This window comes from Oncorhynchus nerka, linkage group LG12, assembly GCF_034236695.1.
Source record: "Oncorhynchus nerka isolate Pitt River linkage group LG12, Oner_Uvic_2.0, whole genome shotgun sequence".
In the NCBI taxonomy this organism is placed as follows: Eukaryota; Metazoa; Chordata; class Actinopteri; order Salmoniformes; family Salmonidae; genus Oncorhynchus; species Oncorhynchus nerka.
Window position 1 is genome coordinate 69483950 of NC_088407.1, and position 27948 is coordinate 69511897.

General features: G+C 43.6%; 2 protein-coding genes across 2 annotated transcripts in view; one reads left to right on the plus strand and one right to left on the minus strand.

Moving 5' to 3' along the window:
- The window catches only part of LOC115138658 (ral GTPase-activating protein subunit alpha-1-like), a 118666-nt gene extending 99169 nt beyond the window's left edge, over window positions 1–19497 (plus strand). Inside the window, 2 exon segments of the mRNA XM_065025756.1 lie at window positions 8826–8950; window positions 15036–19497. Of these exon segments, the coding sequence (XP_064881828.1) occupies window positions 8826–8950; window positions 15036–15187 (277 nt within the window). The 3' untranslated portion in view covers window positions 15188–19497.
- A 1045-nt stretch (window positions 19498–20542) lies between these two features.
- Window positions 20543–23358, minus strand: LOC115139011 (insulinoma-associated protein 2-like). Its single transcript, XM_029676185.2, has one exon. It carries the CDS (start codon window positions 23189–23191, stop codon window positions 21506–21508), a length of 1686 nt encoding a protein of 561 aa, XP_029532045.1. The 5' UTR covers window positions 23192–23358; the 3' UTR covers window positions 20543–21505.
- Between the last annotated feature and the right edge of the window lie 4590 nt (window positions 23359–27948).

The window sequence follows — 27948 nt, forward strand, 5'->3', positions numbered from 1 at the left end:
CGATTTTTTAAAATATATATAATAATGAAAAGCCAATAAATAAAACTGTTGCTGGCCAAAATGAATCAATGTAAATACATTTGACCGTCAAGCTACTATTTTTATTTCTCAACTGGTAATTGAAGCGCGCCGCCCATTCTCACCATTCTACTGCAGGCAACAGGCTATTAGCGGGTCACCCACCACTGTACAATGTGAGCTGGAGGCAGTGTGCATTTTGAAAACATACTTGATTGTTTGAAACTCGTATGCTTTATTTCATATTACGATTCATGTCTTACCTTACTCTAAAGTAGCCTATAGGCAAAATCCGTCCATGGGAATTATTATATGAAGACTTCATAGGCGGCGCGTTAGTTTCAAGTTTGGGAAGCTTACAAGTTATCCTAACATTTCTACCGTTCTGCGTGCCAGTTAAGATTTTTCAGATGCGCATTTTCATAGAAAGGTTTCATTTAAATAATAACGTTTTCGTTTCTTAAAATTATTGTCACCTGGTTAATCATAAAAATGTGAATTAAAATGATAAAAATCTCAAAGTTAAAAGAGATTAACAGCCTCTGCCATATGGATCCATTGGCGGCTAAAGAAATGAGCGCATTGAACTCATTGCTCTTTCACAACGAGGATTGGTGATTAACGAGGGGGAGATTGTTGGAGAGATTTTTCACAGTTTACTGTGAGGAACTATAGTTTTTAATATATTATCATTCGCAATTGATGTTAAAGAATTTTCTACATTTCCGAGCAGGACAGAGAAACCAGACACATGCTAATAGTTCACATGGAGCACTCCAAACAAAAGAAGATGAACAAATGTACAAATCTCGTAAATGATGGTTATGAATTAAACCAAAACTTGTTTCTTACAAGTGTTGCAGGTTGTAAACTCTGCAAACAACGTTTCCACTCAGAGATTGAGAACGGTAAATGCCTGCTCTTTCCATGACATAGACTGACCCGGTGAATCCAGGTGAAAGCTATGATTCCTTAGTGACGTCGCTTGTTAAATCCACTTCAATCAGTGCAGATGAATGGGAGGAGACAGGTTAAAGAAGGATTTTTAAGCCATGAGACAATTGAGATGTGGATTGTGTATGCGTGCCATTCGTATGGTGAATGGGAAAGACAAACGATTGAAGTGCCTTTGAACAGAGTATGGTAGTAGGTGCCAGGCGCACCGGTTTGTCAAGTACTGGAACAGTTTCATTTGGGTTTTTCACGGTCAACAGTTTCCCGTTAAGAATGGTCCACCACCCAAGACACATCCAGCCAACTTGACAACTGTGAGAAGCATTGGAGTCAACATGGGCCAGCATCCCTGTGGAATGCTTTCGACACCTTGAGTCCATTTTCACCACACACGCCTCCCCTTCTTGTCTCAACATTTAAAATTATACTCAAGACACATATTTTAGATGCTTTTCACTGACAGCCGCATCTCAGTAATGAGCTACGCCTATTGCCACGCGCGCTGCCCAAATTGCGGGATTCCCAAATAGGTTTAGGCCTACGAGCTTGTGATTTGAAACAATACACAGCATTTTTTTTTAAGAGGCTAATTATCCTCGATTTCATTTACTTCCCTATTGGACCCACCGCTATACCATTTCTCTCCTATTCTATTGGTTTTCATATCAACTTTCTTTCGTTTTCCAGAGGCAGATTGTAATCATATTCGCAACCCATTCTAGTTGTTGGATGGTTAGATTGCCCCTCTTTCTAAGTTTGTAGTAGAGATGTTCATCTCTGTCACATATGGAACCGCTATCAGGCGAGCGGTTTAGAATGGTGTTTTCCTGAAAATTGAATTTTGGCACAACATTTTTTTTTATTATGTTTTGTTGGCTGCTTCATTGCATGAGTTGCATGTTCTGATAATATGTATAACCATAATCCAAATGTGATTTTTGTCATCCTGATCATTGTGGGTAGTAGACTCCCTCAAATGGCTGGTAAATTAAAATCTTCCCAGTCACATTGTCCATCGCCAAATTTTCATAACAGGAACCTTGTTGTGCGCTTGCATTCACACCAACCAGCCAGTTTGGGGATCTGTTCTGCAGCAGTCACACACAACACACATCCTATAGATCCTCAGCCCTCCTTCCCACTGCCTCCCAGTGCATTTGGGGGCTGTGTGATTGACATGTTTTTAGTGTAGTGAAGGTCATGGTTGGGGGAAAGATGTTTGCTAGATCAGCACAGGACAGGTTAGCTGTTACCACACTGTTTAGTTAGTGTTAGAATGTTTGGGGGTGATTAAAGCTAGGTTGACCTCTCTGGCCTTGGGGCCAGGGGCTTGACCATCCACCCCCTCTACAGGCCCCCTCTACAGCTGTTGGACCATGTGGTCCATCCGAGCTGAGGCCCCCTGATAACATTCAACAACCTCCGGTCTCACTCACCCCCCTTACACACACACACACACACGTCTCCCTCTATTTTGCCCATCTGATCTGTCTGGCTTGAGGCTGGGGATGAGGGACTGCTCTCAAGCTGTTTGGAAGGCTGAAGGTAGAGTCAAATGTAACTGTGAGCCACAGCCACCTTCCATCTGTCAATGGCCGATTGTGGAGCCGGAGAAACAATGTTGGTTGAGGAGGAGGATGAAGGGAAGAGAGAGAGAGAGAGTCACTAAGCGATTTCACCATTGGCCCTGCCAGTCCAGTGGTGTGTGAATGTGAGCCAGCAAGAGACTGGCAGTAGGGGCAGCCTCTCTCACTCGCTCTCTCACACACATTCTGGCTTCTGATTGGCAGCGGTAACTGCCCTGCTGCTGGGGTCAGCATATGGTGGAGCATGATAGTGGAGGGGGAGAGGCAGAGGGAGGCAGGGAGAGGAGGTGGAAGGGAGGCAGGGGGAGAGAGGGAGGGTTAGGTCAGTGCTTTCATCCCTCCCTAACTGAGCTGATTAAAGGTTTGGGCATGGGCTCCTTTTGTCCCTCCACTCTCCCCCTTCTCACACACACACACAAACACAGCCAGGCGCAGCCAAACACCTAACAGGCAGCGCAGCCACACACTGCCAGCTCCCACAATGGGCCCCATTGTGTTCCAGTACCGCAGCAGCCTGGTGTGTGTGTGTGTGTGAGAGAGACAGCGAAAGTGTGTAGGGAGGGGGGGTGGGCTTAGCTAATTGTTTCCTGTCAAAGAAGGTGGGAGTAAATAAAGGAAAGGGGAGGCGGGCTCACAACTAATCTTGCTCTCCCACTCTTCTTCTCTCTGTTTGTTCTGATTGGCTCTGACCCTAGCTGCTCTGTCATCCTGACCACTGTGATGCTGTTGACTCAGATTTATTTATTTAGCACAGACATCATCTGTACACTAATTCAGATGTATCACTCTACTTCCGTGCTCTCTCATAAAGCAGTCGATTCAATTTAGTTAAGAAATATTAGATCTAGTAATCAATCTAATTGCGTTCTAATGTAAAAATGAAATCAAGATACGTTGACGAGCACATTCTTTTCCTATGCATAATTATTTTCCTAATGCCGTATTTATGCCTATTTATACAGCTGATAACAGTTAGTGTATACAGTTGAAGTCGGAAGTTTACATACACTTAGGTTAGTGTCATTAAAACTCGTTTTTCAACCACTCCACAAATTTCTTGTTAACAAACTATAGTTTTGGCAAATCGGTTAGGACATCTACTTTGTGCATGACACAAGTCATTTTTCCAACAATTGTTTACAGACAGATTAATTCACTGTATCACAATTCCAGTGGGTCAGAAGTTTACATACACTGTTCACTGTGCCTTTAAACAGCTTGGAAAATTCCAGAAAATGACGTCATGGCTTTAGAAGCTTCTGATAGGCTAATTGACATCAGTTGAATCAATTGGAGGTGTATCTGATCGGCCATTCCGATTAATCAGTCGACCTCTACTGTGGATGTATGGTTAAAATTAATGTATTCTCTGAATACATGTATTGGCTAAATAAACAGATTATTTATAACAGATTCTCCTACGTACAGAGCACAGTTCAGAGAAAAACAATTGACATACATGTATGCATGTAAACTTCCCTCCTCTAATTCCTGAATCATTATTCCCATGTATGTGTTTCCTCCTGCCCGTGAGAACGTTAGCAATCGCTCCGCTTCGCCTTTAAACATGAAGTAAATGTTGAATTTGTGTCAGCAGGCAGTGTGAGCAGTGAGCACCATCTCCCCATCCCCTGGGGAGGGGGGAGGGCAGAATGATCGAGAGATAAATCAGGGCTTCAAGTCCTGGAGCCATATTTCATAGGCAGCCCTCCAATTCGGTTTGGTAGGAGATTAATAGGAGTGGATCTGACTCCAGAGGGCCCCAGATCTGTGACTGTGTGGCCCCAGGCGGAGGAGCATTAGCTGGGCTATTTCTCCTCCCATCTGGGGGCTGGCGATGGAGGGAGCGAGGGGGACATTGGCTGTAATGACAAGGAGGGCTATGGCAGTCAGCCGCAGCTTCCTCCGTCCTCCTAACAGTAATAAAATCACTGTTAGACCCTCTATATCGCAGCCATCAGATGGGGGAATAAACCGATTACCCTGCACTTCAGGGCACACATAGATTTCTGTAATCATAGTCTGTAAAACTCGTCAAATTCAATTATTTATGTGATGTTTTTTTCTCCCCCTCTCTTTCTCTCTCTGCTCTGTTCTCTCTCCCATTGCCCTGTGGTGCAGAATAAAGCAGGTAGCTGTACGAACACTGCCAGTTAGAATCACTGATATTGGGTCCGTTTCTGCTCCCCCATATTTTCATCAAAATTCAATTTGATCATTCTTGGGCTGTGAGATGAGCAATGTGGAGCCCTGGGATTCTTGTAGTCGCTGGTCCGTTGACTGATGCTAGTCATGTATTTGATCTGGGGTTATTTAGGAGAAATGTGTCAAAACCCCTGACCTTCACCTAAAGGCCCACTCTGTGATATGTACAGCTGTTTATGATCATTTTAAATTAACCATATACACATTGATTCTTGTCTCTGTTTGGTAGTGGGGCTTGACTGGCAGGTTATGTCTCTGTTTGGTAGTGGGGCCTGACTGGCAGATTATGTCTCTGTTTGGTAGTGGGGCCTGACTGGCAGATTGGCTCTCTGTTTGCTAGTGGGGCCTGACTGGCAGATTATGTCTCTGTTTGGTAGTGGGGCCTGATTGGCAGATTGTACACTTGTGGCGCATTTAAAGAAGGGAATGCTATTTGACTCACTGGGCACAAAAGCCTGATATGTGCTCTCTGTAGAGTACATTCATATTGTCTGCTTTGTCTCACAGGTCACTTCTCCCTCCTTTCCTGTCATCCTTGTCCTCATCCATGTCATTGTGTGTGAGCTCTGAAGTGTACAGGTTGATGTTGGGCCTGTGTTCTCTGTGAGCTCTGAAGTGTACAGGTTGATGTTGGGCCTGTGTTCTCTGTGAGCTCTGAAGTGTACAGGTTGATGTTGGGCCTGTGTTCTCTGTGAGCTCTGAAGTGTACAGGTTGATGTTGGGCCTGTGTTCTTTGTGAGCTCTGAAGTGTACAGGTTGATGTTGGGCCTGTGTTCTCTGTGAGCTCTGAAGTGTACAGGTTGATGTTGGGCCTGTGTTCTCTGTGAGCTCTGAAGTGTACAGGTTGATGTTGGGCCTGTGTTCTTTGTGAGCTCTGAAGTGTACAGGTTGATGTTGGGCCTGTGTTCTCTGTGAACTCTGAAATGTACAGGTTGATGTTGGGCCTGTGTTCTCTCTGCGAGGTCTGAAGTGCACAGGTCGATGTTGGGCCTGTGTTCTCTCTGAGCTCTGACTGAAGTGCACAGGTCGTTGTTGGGCCTGTGTTCTCTCTGTGAGCTCTGAAGTGCACAGGTCGATGTTGGGCCTGTGTTCTCTCTGTGAGCTCTGAAGTGCACAGGTCAATGTTGGGCCTGTGTTCTCTCTGAGCTCTGACTGAAGTGCACAGGTCGATGTTGGGCCTGTGTTCTCTCTGAGCTCTGACTGAAGTGCACAGGTCGTTGTTGGGCCTGTGTTCTCTCTGTGAGCTCTGAAGTGCACAGGTCGATGTTGAGCCTGTGTTCTCTCTGTGAGCTCTGAAGTGCACAGGTCGATGTTGGGCCTGTGTTCTCTCTGAGCTCTGACTGAAGTACACAGGTCGATGTTGGGCCTGTGTTCTCTCTGTGAGCTCTGCTCAGTGGCGAGACGCTCTTGGTCCTGAATCTCCTCCAAATAGAGGAGAGCCATGTCTTGTTTAGAGCAACACAGCGCTCTCTCCCTCCTCCTCTGGGGAGGCCTGGCAGCTCTCTCCTTCTCCTGGCACACTCACTCCTTCAGCACAGGGAAGGGGGAGGTTGGGCACAGGGAAAAGAAAGGAGAAAAGGCATACATTTGGAGGCTATCAGCAGCAGTATGTTCTGTGTGCTGAATTAACACGACGCCAGGGAACTGTTCCTGTAGCCCACCATGATCCCCTTCACACAGACACACGGACACACACTATCCAACACACACACACACTATCCAACACAGACACACACTATCCAACACACACACACACTATCCAACACACACACACTATCCAACACAGACACACACTATCCAACACAGACACACACCATCCAACACACACACACAGACAGACACCATCCAACACACACACACACACACACACACAGACAGACACCATCCAACACACACACACACACATTGAGACACACAGCCTCCACCCTCCACCACACACGCAAACACACACCCTCCACCACCCATAATGTGCTAACAAGCTCGCTTCTGGTGTCTCTTCACTAGCAATTTGTCCTCTTTCCTCCGAGAGCCGGGAGTTGAGCACAGTGACAATGAAAAGCTTGGTGGGGGGGGCAGGAGCATTTTCTCTTTTTTCCTTTCATCCACAGGGAAAATTAGTTTCTGGTAATACACAAAAGACCCCTCTCCTTCCCCCTCACTCCTCTCCTCTCTACTGCTCCTATCCCCACTCGAGAGGCTGTAAGGCTGGAGAGAAAAACCTAAAGACACTTTTCTTCTTTAACAAGCTGTTAAAAGAAATACACATCAAAAATTCAATTCCCGTATATTAGCAGACGGAGCTGAGGCCAGGGCCTATTTGATGGTTTTTAAAAAATAAAAAAAATAAAAAATTTCACCTCGTTTTTTTTTTTACAGACGCACAAAAGAGCATCTCAAGTCAACAGTGCGAAGGGATTAGTTGTCGTGCTGACAGGGTGGCATTAGCAGCGCATCACGCAGGGCAGGGACAGGGGGAGAACAAGATGGAAGAGAAAGGATAAGGAGGCTGAAATGATGATTACCATTAAATAACACAGCAGTGGAGCTGCTCATCCTCACTTCTCCAAGCTGATGTCAGGCACAGCTGCCCTGGTCTGACCAGACATGTGTCTGTTTACCTACCTCGAGGCCGCCAGACACAGCACCTCACACAGTGACTTACATGGTTGCCGTGAATAAGGCTGATATACAATACTGATACTGTACACCTATCGGTCCATAAGAAACACTGCCAGGCTCTGTTATTGGGTTGGAACCTCACACAGTAACATGGGTGTAGTGAAAGGCTGAGATACTGATATCAAGACTCAATAGACGTATGTTCTTGTGAGATGTTTGAATGAAATGGAGCAGGTAAACAGTAGAAAACCTGTTGGCTTGATGAGGCACTCATTGACTCTAACTCCATCTCCAACATCCATCAAGAGAGGTGATTGGTTTTTGATGTTGTTTTCCTCCCAGTGTTAGTGCCCTGGTGTCAGTGTGACATGTTGTCTCTCTGTGTCAGAGGCGTGTGGGACGTCTTTTTTCTCTGCAAGTGGCATGAATTGGGAGAGGTTTTAAGGAGTCTGATCTGGTGCCTGCTGACAGACGTGCATTAAGTTGATCATTATTACTGTGACACACACACACACAGTTACTGTCTCACACAACACACACACTCCCTGCTTCTCACAGCCATCGCCCTGTCTGAGCAGCATTTCTGGTTGCTCTAACAGCGAGCAGGAAGTGGGGTGCTGGGAAACAGGAAAAGGCAGGCGGCAGATCCACTGGAGTGCTGTTCTCCCCCTGCTGTGCAGCCTCTTACACTTCCTTGTGTGTGAGAGAGTCTGTTTGGCAATTGTTCCTCGTGTCAGCTCACGCCAAGCAGCTCCTCACCCCTAGATACACAGCGCACAGGGCTGCTCCCAAAATATCCTCTCCCCTTCCTCACCCCCAGGAGGAGAGGAGTTCCTCACCCTTTCTCTCTCCATTGCTTTCTCTCGCTTTCTCCTATACTTTCTGTTCCTCTCTCTCCCCGCTTCTCTCTCCTCTCTGCCTGCCGTATTCATGTAGAGAACCCATATGCAACATCCCAACTCTAATCCAATCCAATCCATTAACAGAATACCATCATTTTTACTTAACTGGGTAATAGAGACAGTAAAAAGGCCACTGTTGCCAAATGTCATGATATTCAAAAGCCAATGATAGGTTCCTAATACACTTTTGATATTATGGGTCGGACGGAGATGGTTGCGTGTCTTTCGTCTCTTTTTACCTAGGAGCGCCTAATGGCAGTGGATAGTTGTCATTATGGCCAGAGAGTCTGATTAGGGAGACTTATTTGGTTGACAGAGAAAAGAGAGAGGCGGGGGGCGCAATAGATGAGAGGCTGAGATTTGATCTAGACTGTAGAGTAGGTAGGTGGGTACAGTGCTGCACCAGGTAATGCCGTCCCAAAGGGCGTTGTTTGTTCCTCCCAGTCTCTAATTTCTATTTGGTTTTTGAGAGAGGTCTTGTAATCCTTATGTGTTCTGTGTCTCATGCTGAATGACCTTTGACCCTTGACCTTTGGCCCAGCTACGAGGAGAGAGCGCGTTACCTGGAGACCATCGTACAGCACCACCTGGAGCCAACCACCTTCGAGGACTATGCAGCAAGAGTCTTCTGCCCCGCTCCCTACCTCCACCTGCCGTCAGACCCCGGTAAGATCACTGTATACTCAGTCTGTCTGAGTATACTTGCCATAATAACCTTAACCACACTACTTGCCATAATGACCTTAACTACACTACTTGCCATAATGACCTTAACTACACTACTTGCCATAATAACCTTAACCACACTACTTGCCATAATGACCTTAACTACACTACTTGCCATAATGACCTTAACTACACTACTTGCCATAATGACCTTAACCACACTACTTGCCATAATGACCTTAACTATACTACTTGCCATAATGACCTTAACCACACTACTTGCCATAATGACCTAAACTACACTACTTGCCATAATGACCTTAACCACACTACTTGCCATAATGACCTTAACCACACTACTTGCCATAATGACCTTAACTACACTACTTGCCATAATGACCTTAACCACACTACTTGCCATAATGACCTTAACCACACTACTTGCCATAATGACCTTAACCACACTAGTTGTGTCTTCTATACACCTCCACAGTCTTTTAAAATTATTATAAAATACACACTGAATACAGTGTTTCCCCTAGATAGAACAGTTAGCCACGTGTATCCCCCTCTCTCTCCTGGGGTGATAAGTGCTCTGCCAGGCCCAGGGCATTTTTGGTCTTCCCATGTTCTCATATCACATTGATTCTCTCTCCAGCCTCATTGTCTGGTACTGGGTATATTGTTTTAAGTGTATTTATTTTATTCTCTTACTGTAATTTACTGCTTTATGAGCACACATCATCTTCCATCTGTGACTAACATTAGAAATATGAGAACAGAGCGAGAACTGCTCTGTGTCACAGTATAGTATTCTTCTTGACTAGTTGACTAGTCTTCTGGCTGGGTGACCCTTTCATTTTCTACATGCATGTACTGTAGCATGTAGCCACTTAGCAGTAAAAAGGTCTGGACACACCTACTCATTCAGTTTTTCTTTATTTTTACTAGGTTCTACATTGTATAGTAATAGTGAAGACATCAAAACTATGAAATAACACATATGGAATCATGTAGTAACCAAAAAAGTGTTAAACAAATCAAAATATATTTTAAGTTCATTTGTGGTATTTCTTTCCTTCTTAATGAGTTTGAGCCAATCCGTTGTGTTGTGACAAGGTAGGGGTGGTATACAGAAGGTAGCCCTATTTGGTAAAAGACCAAGTCCATATTATGGCAAGAACAGCTCAAATAAGCAAAGAGAAATAACAGTCCATCATTACTTTAAGACATGAAGGTCAGTCAATCTGGATATTTTCAAAAAATTTGAACGTTTCTTCACGTGCAGTTGCAAAAACCATCAAGCACCTTTATGAAAGTGGCTCTCATGAGGACCGCCACAGGAAAGGAAGACCCAGAGTTACCTCTGCTGCAGAGGATAAGTTCATTAGAGTTACTAGCCTCAGAAATTGCAGCTGAAATAAATGCTTCACAGAGTTCAAGTAACAGACACATCTCAACATCAACTGTTCAGAGGAGACTGCTGGAATCAGGCCTTCATGGTCAAATTGCTGCAAAGAAACCACTACTAAAGGACACTCAATGAAGATTTGAGATTTTTGGTTCCAACTGCCATGTCTTTGTGAGACACAAAGTAGGTGAACAGATGATCTCTGCATGTGTAGTTCCCACCGTGAAGCATGGAGGAGGTGTGATGGTGTGGGGGTGCTTTACTGGTGACACTGTCTGTGATTTATTTATAATTCAAGGCACACTTAACCAGCATGGCTACCACAGCATTCTGCAGCGATACGCCATCCCATCTGGTTGGCGCTTAGTGCGGCTATCATTTGTTTTCAACAGGACAATGACCCAACACACCTCCGGGCTGTGTAAGGGCTTTTTGACAAAGAAGGAGAGTGATGGAGTGCTGCATCAGATGACCTGGCCTCCAAAATGTATGTAGTTCTGTCCTTGTGCTGTTCTTGTCTATTGGTGTTCTGTATTATGTCATGTTTCATGTTTTGTGTTGGACCCCAGGAAAAGTAGCTGCTGCTTTTGCAACCTGCTAATGGGGATCCTAATCAAATACCAAATACCACAATCACCCGACCTTAACCCAATTGAGATGGTTTGGGATGAGTTGGACGGCAGAGTGAATGAAAAGCAGGAACAAGTGCCCAGTATATGTGGGAACTCCTTCAAGACTGTTGGAAAAGCATTCCTCATGAAGCTGGTTGAGAGAATGTCAAAAGTGTGCAAAGCTGTCAAGGCAAAGGGTGGCTACTTTGAAGAATCTCAAATATATTTTGATTTGTTTAACATTTTTTTGTTACTACATGATCCCATATGTGTTATTTCATAGTTTATTCTACAATGTAGAAAACAGTCAAAGTAAACCCTTGAATGAATAGGTGTCTTCAAACTTTTGACTGATACTCTATATGTCTACAAATATTTGGAATCTGTACATTTCTTGCACTGTACCCAATGATTTTTGAAAACATACTTGATATGTTGATGTCCTCTTTGTGGTTTTACAGATGTGTTTAATAAATTTTATGTACACACTTTATTAGAATACTTATGACATGCGCATTGTTATATTTGGCAACACGTGTTTTATTTTCCCTCGACTCCAACCCCATTCGATGCATTGAACGGATGTGGGAGGAGCAATGTCTACATAAAAGTGCAAATTAAAAATACTCACAAAGGCTCTGACGAGGCCGATATGTAAAGCTTAATAAGTGTGTGCGGGTTTTTTATTTTTTCTCATGTTATTCAACTGTTACCATGCACCTGCAACAAAGATTGCTCAGATGTGCGAATGCCTTTTGAATTTTGAATCTGTCCATCAGACGTTGCTTTTTGACAGTTTGAATTTGCGACCCTTTAATTTATAAAAAAGATGCATGTCTGTGCATGTTCTTTTCTCCACATAATGAGAAAAATAAACATGTTTTTTGACTGAAAAATACCTGATATTATTATGGTAATGTTGTAATGTAATTATAGTAGCACTGACCTGTGCTTTCCTGAACTTTAGTTGTCCTAGTACAGAATGAAATGATGAGAGTTTTTCAGCTCCAAAACCTTGTCTTGATGAATTATTGCCCGTGTTGATAACACCAGTCCACCACGGACTCTCTGCTCCTCCAAACCGCAAATTATCATATTTCTGTTATGCTTCTTTTTTGTTGTTATTTTCATTTTATTTCTCTTTCTTTTTTTGGTTTGCCATTTTAATGTTGTTTTTTGTTTTATTTTCCTTTGTCTTATGTTTCCCCCTGTAGATCATAATCTATCACTTGTGTATATCTAAAGGTAAGACTCCAGGAAACCCCACAGCTAACAAACTGACGCTGCCTCTGCTGCCGCTTCGTTCTGATTGACTTGTAACAATGTTATGACCACTCTACTTCTCACGATACCTCTCTGTGTGTCTCTGTCTCCACTGACCACTCTACTTCTCACGATACCTCTCTGTGTGTCTCTGTATGTCTCTCTCTCCACTGACCACTCTACTTCTCACGATACCTCTCTGTGTGTCTCTGTATGTCTCTCTCTCCACTGACCACTCTACTTCTCACGATACCTCTCTGTGTGTCTCTGTATGTCTCTCTCTCCACTGACCACTCTACTTCTCACGATACCTCTCTGTGTGTCTCTGTATGTCTCTCTCTCCACTGACCACTCTACTTCTCACGATACCTCTCTGTGTGTCTCTGTATGTCTCTCTCTCCACTGACCACTCTACTTCTCACGATACCTCTCTGTGTGTCTCTGTATGTCTCTCTCTCCACTGACCACTCTACTTCTCACGATACCTCTCTGTGTGTCTCTGTATGTCTCTCTCTCCACTGACCACTCTACTTTTCACGATACCTCTCTGTGTGTCTCTGTATGTCTCTCTCTCCACTGACCACTCTACTTCTCACGATACCTCTCTGTGTGTCTCTGTATGTCTCTCTCTCCACTGACCACTCTACTTCTCACGATACCTCTCTGTGTGTCTCTGTATGTCTCTCTCCACTGACCACTCTACTTCTCACGATACCTCTCTGTGTGTCTCTGTATGTCTCTCTCTCCACTGACCACTCTACTTCTCACGATACCTCTCTGTGTGTCTCTGTATGTCTCTCTCTCCACTGACCACTCTACTTCTCACGATACCTCTCTGTGTGTCTCTGTATGTCTCTCTCTCCACTGACCAAATCTGCTTCTCTCACTTTTTCCCTGTTTCTTGTATCTGCTCCATCATGTTGTCAGTTGGACGTCTATCTAACATTAACTCAGTCCTTGCACGCTTCCACCATAGCAGGCCAGACAGGCCCAAGCCTTTTCACTAACACTCTAATTGATTTGGTTTGTTCTAACCAGAATCTTCCTCTGTGCGTTCCTGAGCACTAACTTATTGTAACACGGGTTCTTTGCCTTCTTGGTGTGTTCGGTACATCTGGAATGTTCAGTAGATTTTTTTTGTCTGTTAAGTCTTTTATGAGTCCAGTCAGAGCACAGTACAGTTGCACTCTGTATTCATGGGTGGCATAGACACACACAAGGTATGTAACTATAGATGATAACTATGGCCCTGAAGATCATTATTTAATGTAACAGTGTAAATGTCGGTAAGTAAGTGGAATCATTGCATTAATGTGCCAGTCAGCATTTGTGTGTGTGTGTGTGTGTGTGTGTGTGTGTGTGTGTGTGTGTGTGCGTGCGAGACCTGACTGTATTGAGTGTGTATAGATGGTGCTTCTGTCTGTTCTGTGCGCACCTTCTATTGATTCCCTCTTAGCCTTGTCACTGCTCACACCTCTTATCTCTTCTCTCTCCTGTTGTCTTTGTCTTCTTTTTGCTTTTTTCCAATCGTTTCCTTGCTCGCTCTACCCTGCTGTACCGCTCCTTCCCTGCCTAATCCTTCATTTCTTCCTCCTCTCTCCTGTCCCATTTTCCTTCTTCTGCGCTACTGACCTCCTTTATCCTGTTGTCCTCCTTTATCCTCTTCTTCTTCCTCTCCTCCCATTTCCTCTATGCCCCTCCATTACCCTCCCCTCTTCTTCTTCCTCTCCTCCCCTCCCATTTCCTCTACGCCCCTCCATTACCCTCCCCTCTTCTTCTTCCTCCCCTCCCCTCCCATTTCCTCTACGCCCCTCCATTACCCTCCCCTCTTCTTCTTTCCTCCCCTCCCCTCCCATTTCCTCTATGCCCCTCCATTACCCTCCCCTCTTCTTATTCCTCCCCTCCTCCCCCTCCCCTCCCATTTCCTCTATGCCCCTCCATTATGCCCCTCCATTACCCCCTCTTCTTCTTCCTCTCCTCCCCTCCCCTCCCATTTCCTCTATGCCCCTCCATTACCCTCCCCTCTTCTTCTTCCTCTCCTCCCCTCCCCTCCCATTTCCTCTATGCCCCTCCATTACCCTCCCCTCTTCTTCTTCCTCTCCTCCCCTCCCCTCCCATTTCCTCTATGCCCCTCCATTACCCTCCCCTCTTCTTCTTCTCCTCCCCTCCCCTCCCATTTCCTCTATGCCCCTCCATTACCCTCCCCTCTTCTTATTCCTCCCCTCCCCTCCCATTTCCTCTATGCCCCTCCATTACCATCCCCTCTTCTTCTTCCTTTCCCCTCCCCTATTCCTCTCCTCCCCTTTCTCTCACCTGTGGCTTTGTGGCTTGTCTTCACCTTTCCAACCAAAGAGAGCTTGATATTTCAGCTCCTTCCCAAAACTCCACTAGAAAACATTGGGCTCAGCAAAGTAAAGGGCAAAGACTTGAAACGGAAGGTCTTTCACGCTAGCTGTGAATGGTATGCTAAAACATTAACACGGCAAAGTACCTTTTTTCTCTCTATTCCTTCTTACCCTGTTTCCTCCTCCTTTCGTTTCCTGTTTATTATTCTCTGACTTTCTAGATTTCAGTTGTGTTTTATAGTACCACCACCATCATACCTTTTGGGATTAGTTGTTTAGACTTATTTCATGAACATTGATGCCTCAATAAGTTACAGCTAAAGAAAGCTACCTTGTTGTATACTAAAATGTGTCAGCATTTATTATAATACAATCAACACTGTTTACCATTGACTGTCACAGTTGTGGGTTACAGGCAACGGGGGGGGTCTAACACCTGTGCTCTCCTTCCACAGGCTCATGCCTCGAGAGTCAGCAGGGAGAAAGTCCAGCAGCAGCGCTTCTAGACGGGGCCGACCAGTTAGCCTTGCCAATGTCCCCTCGTACTAGCAAGAGCCGTATGTCCATGAAGCTCCGACGCTCCTCCGGCTCGGCCAACAAGACCTGATCGGACTTTCCCTCCGCTGACCCTCCTCCACGCCACACCCAGCGAGAATTCACAGCCTTCAGATGAAGAGACTGACTCTCTCTCTCTCTCTGTACCGTACAGCTAGGACTGCACTACACTGCAACTACCAGCCTTTACCTGCTAAAGGCGATGCATGGCATGTTATGTACTCCAACTACATGGACATGGACACACCTGCCCTGCATGGCCAGACTCCGCATCTCCCTTACTGTACAACCCTTCCAAGATGCAGGATTAGGCCCTTGAACAGAGCCAGGCCCTTGGGGGGCCAGCCCAGGGTCCCCAGGACTGAGCTTGTGCTATCAAAGCTCCAACAGAATTAACATGTCTTTTGGGCAAGGTTTTCTAACTATGCTCACCACCACAAACTTTGCACTCCAGAGAAATGTGGAAAGAGAGCAAAATATGATATATTTAGATATAGATATATTTAAGAAGCAGCATCGGTTCCGTTGTGTACAGAAAACGTAAAGGCAACATGACAGATGTGTATTTTCAATGTGATTAGGATTGTTGATGGTTGAAATCACTTGATATTTGACTGAGATGAGGAGCTAGAGTGTTATCTCTGCTGTGGTTGTAGCTGTTGTTGTCCCTGAGCAGAGTGATCAATATCTAGTGTGCCATTGCCCTGGCTCTCTGGGCCTCTGACCCACTAGGAAAGTGATTGTAAGAACTTGAGCTTGTAAGAAAGTACAAAGAAACACAAAGTAAGAAACATCTTATTTTTCATATTTGGTCACTGTGTCCACAATGAGACATTTATATATTTGTACTATACTCTGTATATACAGAAGAGTTGCCACTTTCTTTATGCTTGGACTGAAGCAATGTTGGCTAGTGTTTGATGATAAGGAGATAAACGTTTTGAGGTTGAAATAAGTTTGTCTATAGAGTTGTAAGATGGAAATTGTTTGGTTAAAGTGAAACATTTCTTGTTACATTTTCTTTTGATTTTCACACTAAACTGTGGAACTGATTGACTTTCTGAATATAATATTCACTACTGTTTGCCTTTTTAGGGGTCACATAACATTTTTATTATGATTGTACATTTGGATTTCACCTGATAAAGAATGTTGCAGATTAGGTTGTTTTGTTCATATACAACGTGTTGTATTGAACCACCCCTTTTTTCCACTCATGATGAATATATTATATGTAAGGGATGAACGCAAACGTTATATACGTTACCTTGGAAATAATGGACCCTAGGTAATGTACAGAACGTCAGCGTTTATCCCACTCATACCACAGTTGCCAAAGAAAACAATACTAAAGCACACATTTACCTGTAGAAATAAAATGGTTTTGTTTTATATTTTTAGAAGTTAATTTATACTTCCTCGTCTTCTGGTTGCCAGAGACGCGACCCAGTCGTTCGTTCGATTAGTACTATGTCTCGTTACTTTAGTTCGATCACTATGCAGGCTGGCAATGTTCTTCTCTCGTCATGTAGCATAGCTAGTTTATCCCGTGATTGCACATGTGGGACTATTTGACAGCACGGTTCGTAGGCTAAAAAGGCTAAGGTTTAGCTATATATTTAATGGCTTAAAAATACATATTTCATCAATATAAAGGCAGTGTGCAGATATGTTTCCTTTGACGTTATTGGATTGTTTCCAACACAAGAAAATAACTCCGATGTGCAAGTACTTTTTTTCTTCTTCCAGTTTTCAATATAATAATGGCATCAAAAAAACGAATCAATATGAAACGTTTTTTTTAAAGAAACACCAAGACAGCCTACATTTAAAAAAGTAAGATTCAAATAATGCAATAAGTTGTTTTGATGTCAGGGGTTAACCAGCTTGTTAGGTTCTTCGGAGCTAGTTGTCTTGCCAGCTACTTGTTAAAATTTAATTGGATGCTGCCATTAATGGTGAAATGGGACATCTTCAAGCCGCGGGGTAAGTCGAATGACTCACTCGCTTGGTACCATTTCCATCTGTTTGTATTGTTGTTGTTACTGCTGCTTGTGGTGGGGCTTTGTGGGCTCTCTACCTCAGATGAGAGGAGGTGATTCCAGCGCTTCCTCTCTGTCACAGAAGGCGCCCAGTAGCTCCTCAAACTGCTCTCGCACCTGTGCCTGGTTACATTTATAACTTGTATGTACACCAGACCGGCATTCGATAGCAGCTCCACGGCTGTGCTCCGGAGGCTGCGGGTCGTGTAGTGCATTGACAACCCGGCCTATTCGTTGAGACACGGTAACAGGTTGCCGAGGTAGTGTACCACCATCGGCTCTTAGAGTAGCCTACCAAATGTCCTTCTTTGTTCAACTTGTGGGGACCGCAGTGGGTGGCGGTAAAGGGATGTAGCGTCTTGGGGACACTTGGAGAGGTATGTTTTCAAACTTGCCCGTGGGCGGTTTGGGTTGCCGGGCAAAGTAAATATTAACCCTTTGTGATTCTCCTCATTCGGCTCGTTCGCCTCTTGGTGGTTTTTCGTCTCTGCATTGTGGAAGAGACGGAGGTGGCCGAATCCACTCCATCCTCGTCCGTCTTGACCTGGAAAGAGGAAGGTCTCAGTCTCGATTTCCCTCTGGCCCCACGCTTAGCGAGATACAGCTGGATAACCAGCCTTCCTCACTAGACCTGTAGCTGTGTCGGGGGAAACCACAGGGGACTCTAGTAGCAGCTGGAGGTCAGCAGTAGATATGGGAAGGGGGAAGTGCTGACGACTTTCCCCGATCTCCTATACCTCTTCACAAGGGACTTGAAGAAGTCCTTGCATGTTTTGAAGCTGTCATTGGTCATGATGATGTGCCGCATTACATGATTTATCCCGGCTACACAAAATGAGGTACCGAGTACTCCTGTCCATTTGTTGCGCGGAGGATATTGTTTAGCTCTTCTGGCCGGCAGCTGTCAAATGTCCTTATTCTCCTTGAGCCAATCCCTTACTGTTTTAACTACGTATTCTATTGTTTTTCTCATTAATTGTTTTTCTTCATGTCGCTCCACTTCAATTTTGGTGAGCGTCACGTCCATAACTGTCTGCTCTCTGTGCGTTTTCTATTTATATTGATAAAGGGACTTTATTTCCACCATTCAGGCTTAGGATAACTCTTCGAATTTATAAAAAATAAAATGTCATAATTCCTCCATCTTTTCTCAATGTTTTAGGCTTGTAGCTAGGTGTAGGCTAATCGTTGTAAAGTAGCTACTTTGTTTCACTGTCAGTTGTAAATATGTTGGCTCTTGTTACTTGTCTACGTCACGTGATGTTTTCATTCATAAATAGTTTTCATTCATAAATGTGTAGTGATTTAGAATGTCCCGTTATCTGGTTTTAATGGCCATTCTAGAATGCCCTTCTAGCCAATCATATCTGAGTTTTCAACAATGCTGTGGTATAGATATAGTGTTGAGGACAATACCTGAACTGTGTACATATTTGAATATAGCTTCCAAAAAATACCAAACCTATATTACCCTCAAGCCACGTAGACCAACAGTTGAAGGTGTGATCAAGTCTTCTGCTTATTTCATATGAGAGGTCTGCAGCGTTTGACCTCTTCACAAAGCTTTCCTGCTGAAGTTGGCCAATACAAATAACGCGGTAGCTTTATCCACAGCTAGAACAAACTAATGTATGTTACGGTTCAGTGTCTGTCTGTGCAACAACACAAAGGAGGATGGAAAGACAAGAGCATCAAGCAGGTCTTCACTCCAGTTCCCAACACTGTCCATCTGTAAGACAACTAGCACAGAGCAAACGCTGCATTTACATTTTTTCTAGCATTATTTGCTTTCAGCTATAGGTTCTCTACCAGAGAGGAAAGGGACTGTAAATGCCTGTTTTGGACCTTTCGGTTGAACGGTTATATCTTTTAAAAACTGCTACCATGTCGAAGGTCAAATCCACGTTATTTTTGTGTTATGTTTGAATATATGAGTGAGGTCAGTTCTGATTTATTTTTTTAATTATTTTTTTAAATGGCAGAGGATGAGAACTAAAAACTTGCCAGAGAGCGAGAAAATCATGCTGCATCCTTTACTTGAGGCTGATGAGATTGGATGAGATTGGTTAGCTCTCTCCCTGCACTCAGAGGTGACTGAAACCTGTGCATACTGTAAAGTGAGTTTATACTGTATGTTACTATTGACCAAATGCTGCATGATGCCAGTACTAATTGCATGTGTTGCTATAACGACTACACAACACGCACACACAATTAAAATAGTATTGTCAAACTTGTAATATCTACACATTTGTAATGGTTGTTCCAGGAGGAGAGTGGCTGTGGAATGGAATTTGACAATAAAACATTCTTACCACAAGCTTGTTCTTTGAACATCTATGCGACAATATTTGGATTGGGGGGTATATGGAAATAGCCACAGGGTTGTTTTTCAATACCATCAATACCTTTGAAACTATTTATTTGAAGTTGTTCAATCAATTTTAATACTGTATTTGTAGCAAATGTTTAAGTAAATACCTGCAGTCAACTTGCGCAATATGTTAGGAGATAAAGCAGAAAGTGTTCTTAATTTCAAAGGTCACATTTTACATTATGAAGCTTACAGTAGTTCCCCAGAACCGTTGCACCAGTAATGTGTTTGTCAATAGCACAAGGGGAGAAAGCAGGAGCAGGTGAGTCTAGCTGTGTATTTGTTTTAACTTGCTAGTTAGCTAAGTAAGTGACTAAATTAATAAGGAGATGGGGCATGATATAGTGGTAGCTTTTTGCCTTGTTGAGAAGTCAAAGCACTTTGGATGAGTTATCTGTACAGCTGCCACTGCCATCTTGATTTCCTTGCGTTATTTTCTCCTCTCAGTTAAGGCTTCATTTAGACTGCTCCTCCGCCCTCTTCTCCAAGCAGAGCAGGCAGGCCTGTTGCCCTAGCTTCTTCAGACTCCATACAGACGCAGCGTGTACACATGCTGCTCCAGATCCAGTTCTGTTCTTCCTTCAGACAAGCATGCATCCAAACGTTGTTCATTTGCACAATGTCTCTCATTCACATTTTCTTGTAAATATCCAAACTCACCAAAAAGGAACTTCGGTAGCTACTACCTATATATATGTATACGTTTCTGAGCTGGATTGCTTGTCTTTGCAATTAGTTTACTTTCATTTGCGCTCGTAAGCATATTTAGCTAGCAGTCTCTATGGAAGTTTGCTATTACTTGTGCTAATTTTGTTAGCATTCTGGTAATAATGCCCAATGGGCTTTTTTTTCTACTTTTTAGCGCCTCATTGTGTATTAAACCGATAATACCGTAAATCCCGGGATTAGAGAAGAACAGTATGATGATATGAAAATCTGGATACTGCCCAATCCTAGACAATATCGTAAAATACTGTAAAGTGGCCATCACTGGTATGCACATAGACTTGTGTTTATTGACAATCAATGTAAATGTCGTTCACTACATATCAAAATACAACATCATAATTGTAACACAATCATCACCATGAAGGCATTTTTTTTAGCAAGTACATTTCAGAGAATAAATATATATATATATATATTTAACTCAAACTGTTTTATACTCTAACAGGTAAACTTGATTTTCTATATGAAAATACATCTTGATAGCCTTGCCGGTTTAGAAATCAATTCCACAACTATACTGAACAAGCACATTCAATTTCCATAGGAACTACATTAAGATAAAGGCAGTGAGGTCTGATACTCTTGTAATATTCAAAGGGCCACCCTCTTATTTTCATTACATGCTTAAAATGACAACTCTAAAATATTTGAAACTTTTGATATGCCCATTTTTACTGTTAAATGTTTTAACAAATCATAACACTGTAAATCAATCAATAATGTACATTGGTGAATATAGGCCCAAAAGCAAGTGTTACAATGTGGCTCTATTCAGCTATTAGTGTGCTGTAATCTGTCATTGCAAAAAAAAACGTTTCTCTTGTCATGAAAATAGAAATGCCATTATTGTTTTTGACCTGATCAGGTAGTATAATAAGTTACAATACAATCACACATGTAGTAAAAAGAACACATTCATACTTTCATATGTATTTAATTCATCCACTTGTTTTTCAGGGGTTTCAACATTCCAGTAAGTCTGTAGCCAAGACCAGGGTTTTTCAAACTCGGTCCTGCCCCCCCCCCCCCCTCACATTTTGTATTTAGCCATAGCACTACACAGCTGATTCAAATAACCAACTCATCATGTTTTGATTATTTGAATCAGCTGTGTAGTGCTAGGACAAAAAAACTAAACGTGACCCCAGGACTGGGTTTGGGAAACCCTGGCCTAGACTTGGGAAACCCTGGCCTAGACTTGCCTACATCAGCCTAGACTAGGCTACTAGCAGTCGGGTCTGACTGCCATCGGTAGAAGCATCACCTGCCGGATCTCTGTGGGGTGAGACTTGTTGATATGCCTGGCAAGCCCGGGAGAACTGAAGAAGGTAGATGGGCAGTGCTTACAGGTGAATATCTGTTGGTCTCCCTGTGTGAGGTCTGGTCTTATTAATTCTGGTCTTACCAAGTCTGGTCTACCCGCAATCTTCCCTGGATTCATCAGAATGTCATCTCTCATTGCATGCCAAACTCTGTGCTTGTCCCAAATTTCAGTGGATGGGAAATGGGCACCGCACAAGTGACAGGGAAACGTGATTTGCCCACTCTCTATCTGGATATAGGTCGAGGCTTTGATTGTCTCATGCGCCGCAAGATGTTTCCTCAGATAGGCTTGTCGTCGGAACTTCTTGCTGCAATAGTGACATTCGTAAATCTCCTCTACTGTCCCGGAGGTCTTTAAGAAGGAAGAGGTGGGCAGTGCCACGTCGGTGGTCTCCGGACAATGCATTATGCCTGGGCTGTCACCCGCTCTGATGTGCAGGTCCATAGTTTTATCTGGGTCCCGGTAGCGCGGATCGAAGGACTGCGGGCTCTCCTGTGCCCTCCTGCGCAGCTGCTCTTGTCTGTGGGAGCTGTCCACGGTGACAGCCCGCTGACACGCGGAGCTGTCCAGAGAAACGTGGTGCTGATTGTTAACTCTCAACTCGCTCGCGTTCTCTTTCCCTTCCACGAAAGTCCTCTCATGCAGCCGTGCCTCCGGCTGTGACATTTTGGCGCTCTGTGCCTCTCTGTGGTTTACAGGACGAGGCTTATGCCACCTGCGATGAGAGGCCAGGTTGGCAGGACAGCTGAAAACTTTGTCGCACTCGGGACAGCGGTACTCTACGCGCACAATTCTGGAGCACTTGTGTTGTGCGAGGGAGAACGGGTCAGGGTATTCCTCCTTGCAGAGCTGGCAGATGAATTCTCCCAGCGGTTTCTTATTAGCAGAAGATGCGGTAGCTGCTTTAAATTCGGGAGTCTCCTTCTTAATTCTCAGCCCAAGCACCGGTGAGGTGGAGATTTCGTCCTCGAAGCTGAGTTTGCGGATTACTTTAGGCTTCTTGGCTGCTGGCTTGATCTTGCGCTCCTGCTCCATGTACGTGCGTTTCATAGCATGATGGAAAGACTGGTAGAGGTGCACAGGTGGGTCGAATTTCATATCAGAGTGTCCAAAGGGCGCGTGATTTAGAAGAAGTCTCTCTATTGAAGACACCGGCGTGCTCATTGCGTACGGCTCTGTCACTGTTGGTGAACTCATACACCGGTCAAGGGACGATTTTTCCACTACAGCGCCAACTGGTTTTATCGGGCTATAGGAGAGGTCAGCCCGCCCCGGAGATCCGTCGTGGTCCGGCTCAGTGCGGGGATAGTGTGGTGGGTATTTCCCAAAGTCCTCTCTAATCTCCACCTTGTCTGCGCTCTCTGGCAGCTGCGCCTGGTCCGCTTCAGCCGGGGCACTGGTCCATGGTTCTTCAAACGTACTGTCCTCGGATAACGGCACAATTGGGCACGCAGTTGGCACACCGGTTGTCCACTCCGGTGCATTCACAGGCAGGTCCGCTTTTGGCATTACGTTGTCGTCGTTACGCGTTCTGTAAGAAGCCGCTGAGCCGCGTTTGCTCCTCTTCACTAAAAATCCTCTGGGCATCTTTACGCCGGAATGGAACGGTTCCCGTGTCCACTTTGAAGTGAAGGAGCGCTCGCGGTCCCTTTCAGATGAAAGGCGCACGGGCGAGGTGACTGCTGACAGGAGAGAGGGACGGAGGACTCTGTCACATCAATGAGCTTGCATTGTTTTTTATCTTTGGGGTCGCCTTCAGTTTTTTTTGTGAAGTCACAGTTCGTGGCCAAGCCCTGTCCAATCAGCACCGACAGTGGGGGGGGTCGGGTGACGCGCGAGCGTTAATGAGGCTATCCAGTAATATTACTAATGTCGAGTTAATTATTATGAGTCGCTCACATACTTTACATGTTCTCCTTTATAGCTGATCGTTAGACTACATCTAGCCTAGTGCTTCAGGATTTGCAAAATCGGATCAGAAAAACACTGACCATGCAATTATGATATGGTTCGTGATTTTTCAATACGTTTTCTCTGTGATACTGAGTTGCATAAACTCTCGTAGACTGTTTCTGCAAATGAAATGACTGTCATTTAGGAACACGATGTGTTTAATAAACTAGCCCAAAGTACATTGACCTCTAGGTCTACATACCCTTATGAATAGGCTACAGAATTTGATCAAATATTGTTGAAAATGGCAAGATAAGTAATTTCCCATAACACTTTTGCTTAATCCTAATAATGTCATTGAATATGAATATGCTATAAATACAACAGTTATATGTCATTATTCTAAAGCATGTTTATTAAGAACAGAGTGACTCCCAGTGCAGGCGAAGTGCAACTCGTAATGAATTAATTATTTGTATCCCCACACGCCTGACCTTTCTGAGAATCCTTTATTCGGATTTAAATTATCTTTCTGTTGTTAAGCAGGATTCTTTGGGCGTTCTGTTCTGTTGGCATGTCGCGTAATTTAGCATTTATGAGAAGAAAGCTGTTGCCTTAATCTGTCCATTTGATGCACTTTACCTTCTCTCTCATTTGTTTTGTGAGGCTGCAAGCTGTGCGCGCAGTAATGAATGTTAACCGCTCGATTAAGCTGTTTAATTTGAGAGGCAGCTCTTCTTCTATTCAACCCCCAATTAGTCTCCATGTAACCTGCGTCGACAATGTTTCACCAATATCCAATAGAATAGGCTTACGAAGGCTCCCCTTGAGTATGACGACTCCTTATAAGAAATCTTCCTTTTTTACCATTTGGATTTATTTATTTTTTACCAACTATGTCAATTCAACTGGTTACAGTGACTCGGATGGGTAAAATAAGGACCCATAATCTACCGCACATTATCTACAAGAAAACACAAATGTGGTCTCTCCGCACCTCCGATGTGTAGCCTGAATCTAATTTAACTGAATCCTATGAATTCAAAACTATTTGTTTTCATTAGTCCAGGTTTAAAAAAAAAAAATTATATCCCCTTATCCGAATAATATGGCTAGGCAGTGGCGATTTTAGCATGCAAATATTGGTGGGGCAAACTCCCCAAAAATGTTTTAGATGCATGCCAGCAAAGCCATTACACAACAAAACAATACATGATATGCTACTACACAAAGTCTTCCCAGAGCCACCAGTCATGTCCTACCCTAAATGACAAATTAGTCCACAACTATCTTCCTGGTGACTCTCAAAAGACTTGACCAGACCACAAACCCAAGGGCTCTTTTAAATACAACCACTGCAACCATTGCAGAAATATTGCACAGAAAAAGTATTTTGTTGACAGCGCTTCTAAAATTGAGTATTAAGTCAAGCATTTCATTAACTGCAAATTCATTCATATCATCTACAGATTGGAATGTCCAGAGTGCAAGGTGTTCTACATTGGACGGACAAAGAAACGTCTTCAAGACGTTTAGCGAAACTCAAGATCTCCATTATAGTAGGCCATGAAGACTACCCCATAGCAAGGCACTACAAGTCCTTACACCATGGCAACCCTGCCTCCCTACAAGCTATGGGTATTGATGTTCCGGCCTCAATTAGAAAAGGGGACCGTCTTATACAGTTAAACCAAAGGGAAAGTTTTGGGATTTACAAACCACAGGCCACTAAGTACCCTGGTTTAAATGAAGATATGGATTTCTCAACCTTCCTGTAGGGTCGTGAGAGGTCCATTTGCTGTTGTAACAGTATAGACTTTACGCTCCACAAAAGACGCGGCCCTTGCAGAGCAAGGGGAACCACTACTTCAAGGTCTCAAAGCGAGTGACGTCACCGATTGAAACGCTATTAGTGCACACCACCGCTAACTAGCTAGCCGTTTCACATCGGTTACACTCACCCCCCTTTTGACCTCGTCTTTTTCCGCAGCAACCAGTGATCCGGGTCAACAGCATCAATGTAACTTTTAGTCCGTTCCCTTGCCCGAACAAGGGACCCTCTGCACACATCAACAACAGTCACCCACGAAGCATCGTTACCCATCGCTCCACAAAGGCCGCGGCCCTTGCAGAGCAAGGGGAACCACTACTTCAAGGTCTCAAATCGAGTGACGTCACCAATTGAAACGCTATTAGCGCGCACCATCGCTAACTAGCTAGCCATTTCACATCGGTTACACTGTCATCTAGACATGGACATTTTGTTCTATTGCCCTCAGCTATATACAGACTGTTATTGTCCATGTTTGCTGTGTTCTAGTGTACTATGGAATAGATGGCTCTCCTATTCTTGGCACTTTGCCCAGTCATATATAAGGTTAGAACTACCTTCCTAGGCGTTCTGATGCTTCTAGTTTTGAGTTGAATTTTTTGATAACATACAGTTGAAGTCGGAAGTTTACATACACTTAGGTTGGAGTCAATAAAACTTGTTTTTCAACAACACAAATTTCTTGTTATCAAACTATAGTTTTGGCAAGTCGGTTAGGACATCTACTTTGTGCATGACAAGTAATTTTTCCAACAATTGTTTACAGACAGATTATTTCACTTATAATATCACAATTCCAGTGGGTCAGAAGTGTATATACACTAAGTTGACTGTGCCTTTAAACAGCTTGGAAAATTCCAGAAAATTCCATCATGGCTTTAGAAGCTTCTGATAGGCTAATTGACATCATTTGAGTCAATTGGATGTGTACTTTTGGATGTATTTCAAGGCCTAACTTCAAACTCTGTGCCTCTTTGCTTGGCATCATCGGAAAATCAAAAGAAATCAGCCAAGACCTCAGAAAAAAAATTGAAGACCTCCACAAGTCTGGTTCATCCTTGGGAGCCATTTCCAAACACCTGAAGGTACCACGTTCATCTGTACAAACAATACTATGCAAGTATATCAATCCCAGAACAACAGCGAATGACCTTGTGAAGATGCTGGAGGAAACAAGTACAAAAGTATCTATATCCACAGTAAAACGAGTCCTATATCGGCATAACCTGAAAGGCCGCTCAGCAAGGAAGAAGCCACTGCTCCAAAACCACCATAAAAAAGCCAGACTACAGTTTGCAACTGCACATGGGGACAAATATCATACATTTTGGAGAAATGTCCTCTGGTCTGATGAAACAAAAATAGAACTGTTTGAACATAATGACCATTGTTATGTTTGGAGGAAAAAGGGGGAGGCTTGCAAGCCGAAGAACACCATCCCAACCGTGAAGCACGGGGGTGGCAGCATCATGTTGTGGGGGTGCTTTGCTGCAGGAGGGACTTGTGCACTTCACAAAATAAATGGCATCATGAGGCAGGAAAATAATGTGGATATATTGAAGCCCTGACCTCAATCCTATAGAAAATGTGTGGGCAGAACTGAAAAAAGCGTGTGCGAGCAAGGAGGCCTACAAACCTGACTCAGTTACACCAGGTCTGTCAGGAGGAATGGGCCAAAATTCACCCAACTTATTGTGGGAAGCTTGTGGAACGTTACTTGAGATGATTGACCCAAGTTAAACAATTTAAAGTTAATGCTACCAAATACTAATTGAGTGTATGTAAATTCTGACCCACTGGGAATATGAACGAAATGATGAACGAAATAAAAGCTGAAATAAATCATTCTCTCTACTATTATTCTGACATTTCACATTCTTAAAATAAAGTGGTGATCTGTGAGCTGACCTAAGACAGGGGATTTTTACTAGGATTAAATGTCAGGAATTGTGAAAAACAGAGTTGAAATGTATTTGGCTAAGATGTATGAATTCTGTAACCACTCCCTCTTTAAATCAGGGCTGATTGGAAAAGCTGTTCAAAAGAGGACATTGTATTATAATTTCTTTGTACTCCCTGACGAAGGCCATGCTGCCGAAAAGTGTCAGAGTTTTTAAACGTTGTTTCCATTGAACATGCCATACAAATAAAGGCATTTTAATGAATTAAATGAAGAGTGCCTTGGTCCTCCTTTCTTTTTGATGACCAATTTACCCCTTTTACCAAAGAGCCCCTTCTATCTACCAAAATCAACTATTGTGTACCTTAGTAGCGCTTCCCTTTCTCCTCTTTTTTTATACAAGTTAGAGGAAGCAGCTCCACACTACAACGATGTCAAATGGTGCCCACAAACTGTTAGGGCCTACATAAAGCTGTCCCAACAGCAGAGCTTTCTTTTCAGCACCATAGAGTGAATCCTTACCACTGCTATACCTGTTTATCAGCGGAGCCTTGTCTGGCAGCGAACAGTTCATTCAGCTTCAGTTACTGCCTTTAAAAAACATGCTGATATGGCTGACTTGCTTAAACAACTGTGGTTTCTACTGACAATTGAAATGTACAAACTATGGCATAAACGGACAACAAGCGGATAAGAGGCAAACCATAATTTTGATTAAGA

What these genes read in the sequence shown, in the direction of transcription:
- LOC115139011 (XM_029676185.2), bottom strand. Translation starts at nt 23,191, where the DNA reads ATGCCCAGAGGATTTTTAGTGAAGAGGAGCAAACGCGGCTCAGCGGCT.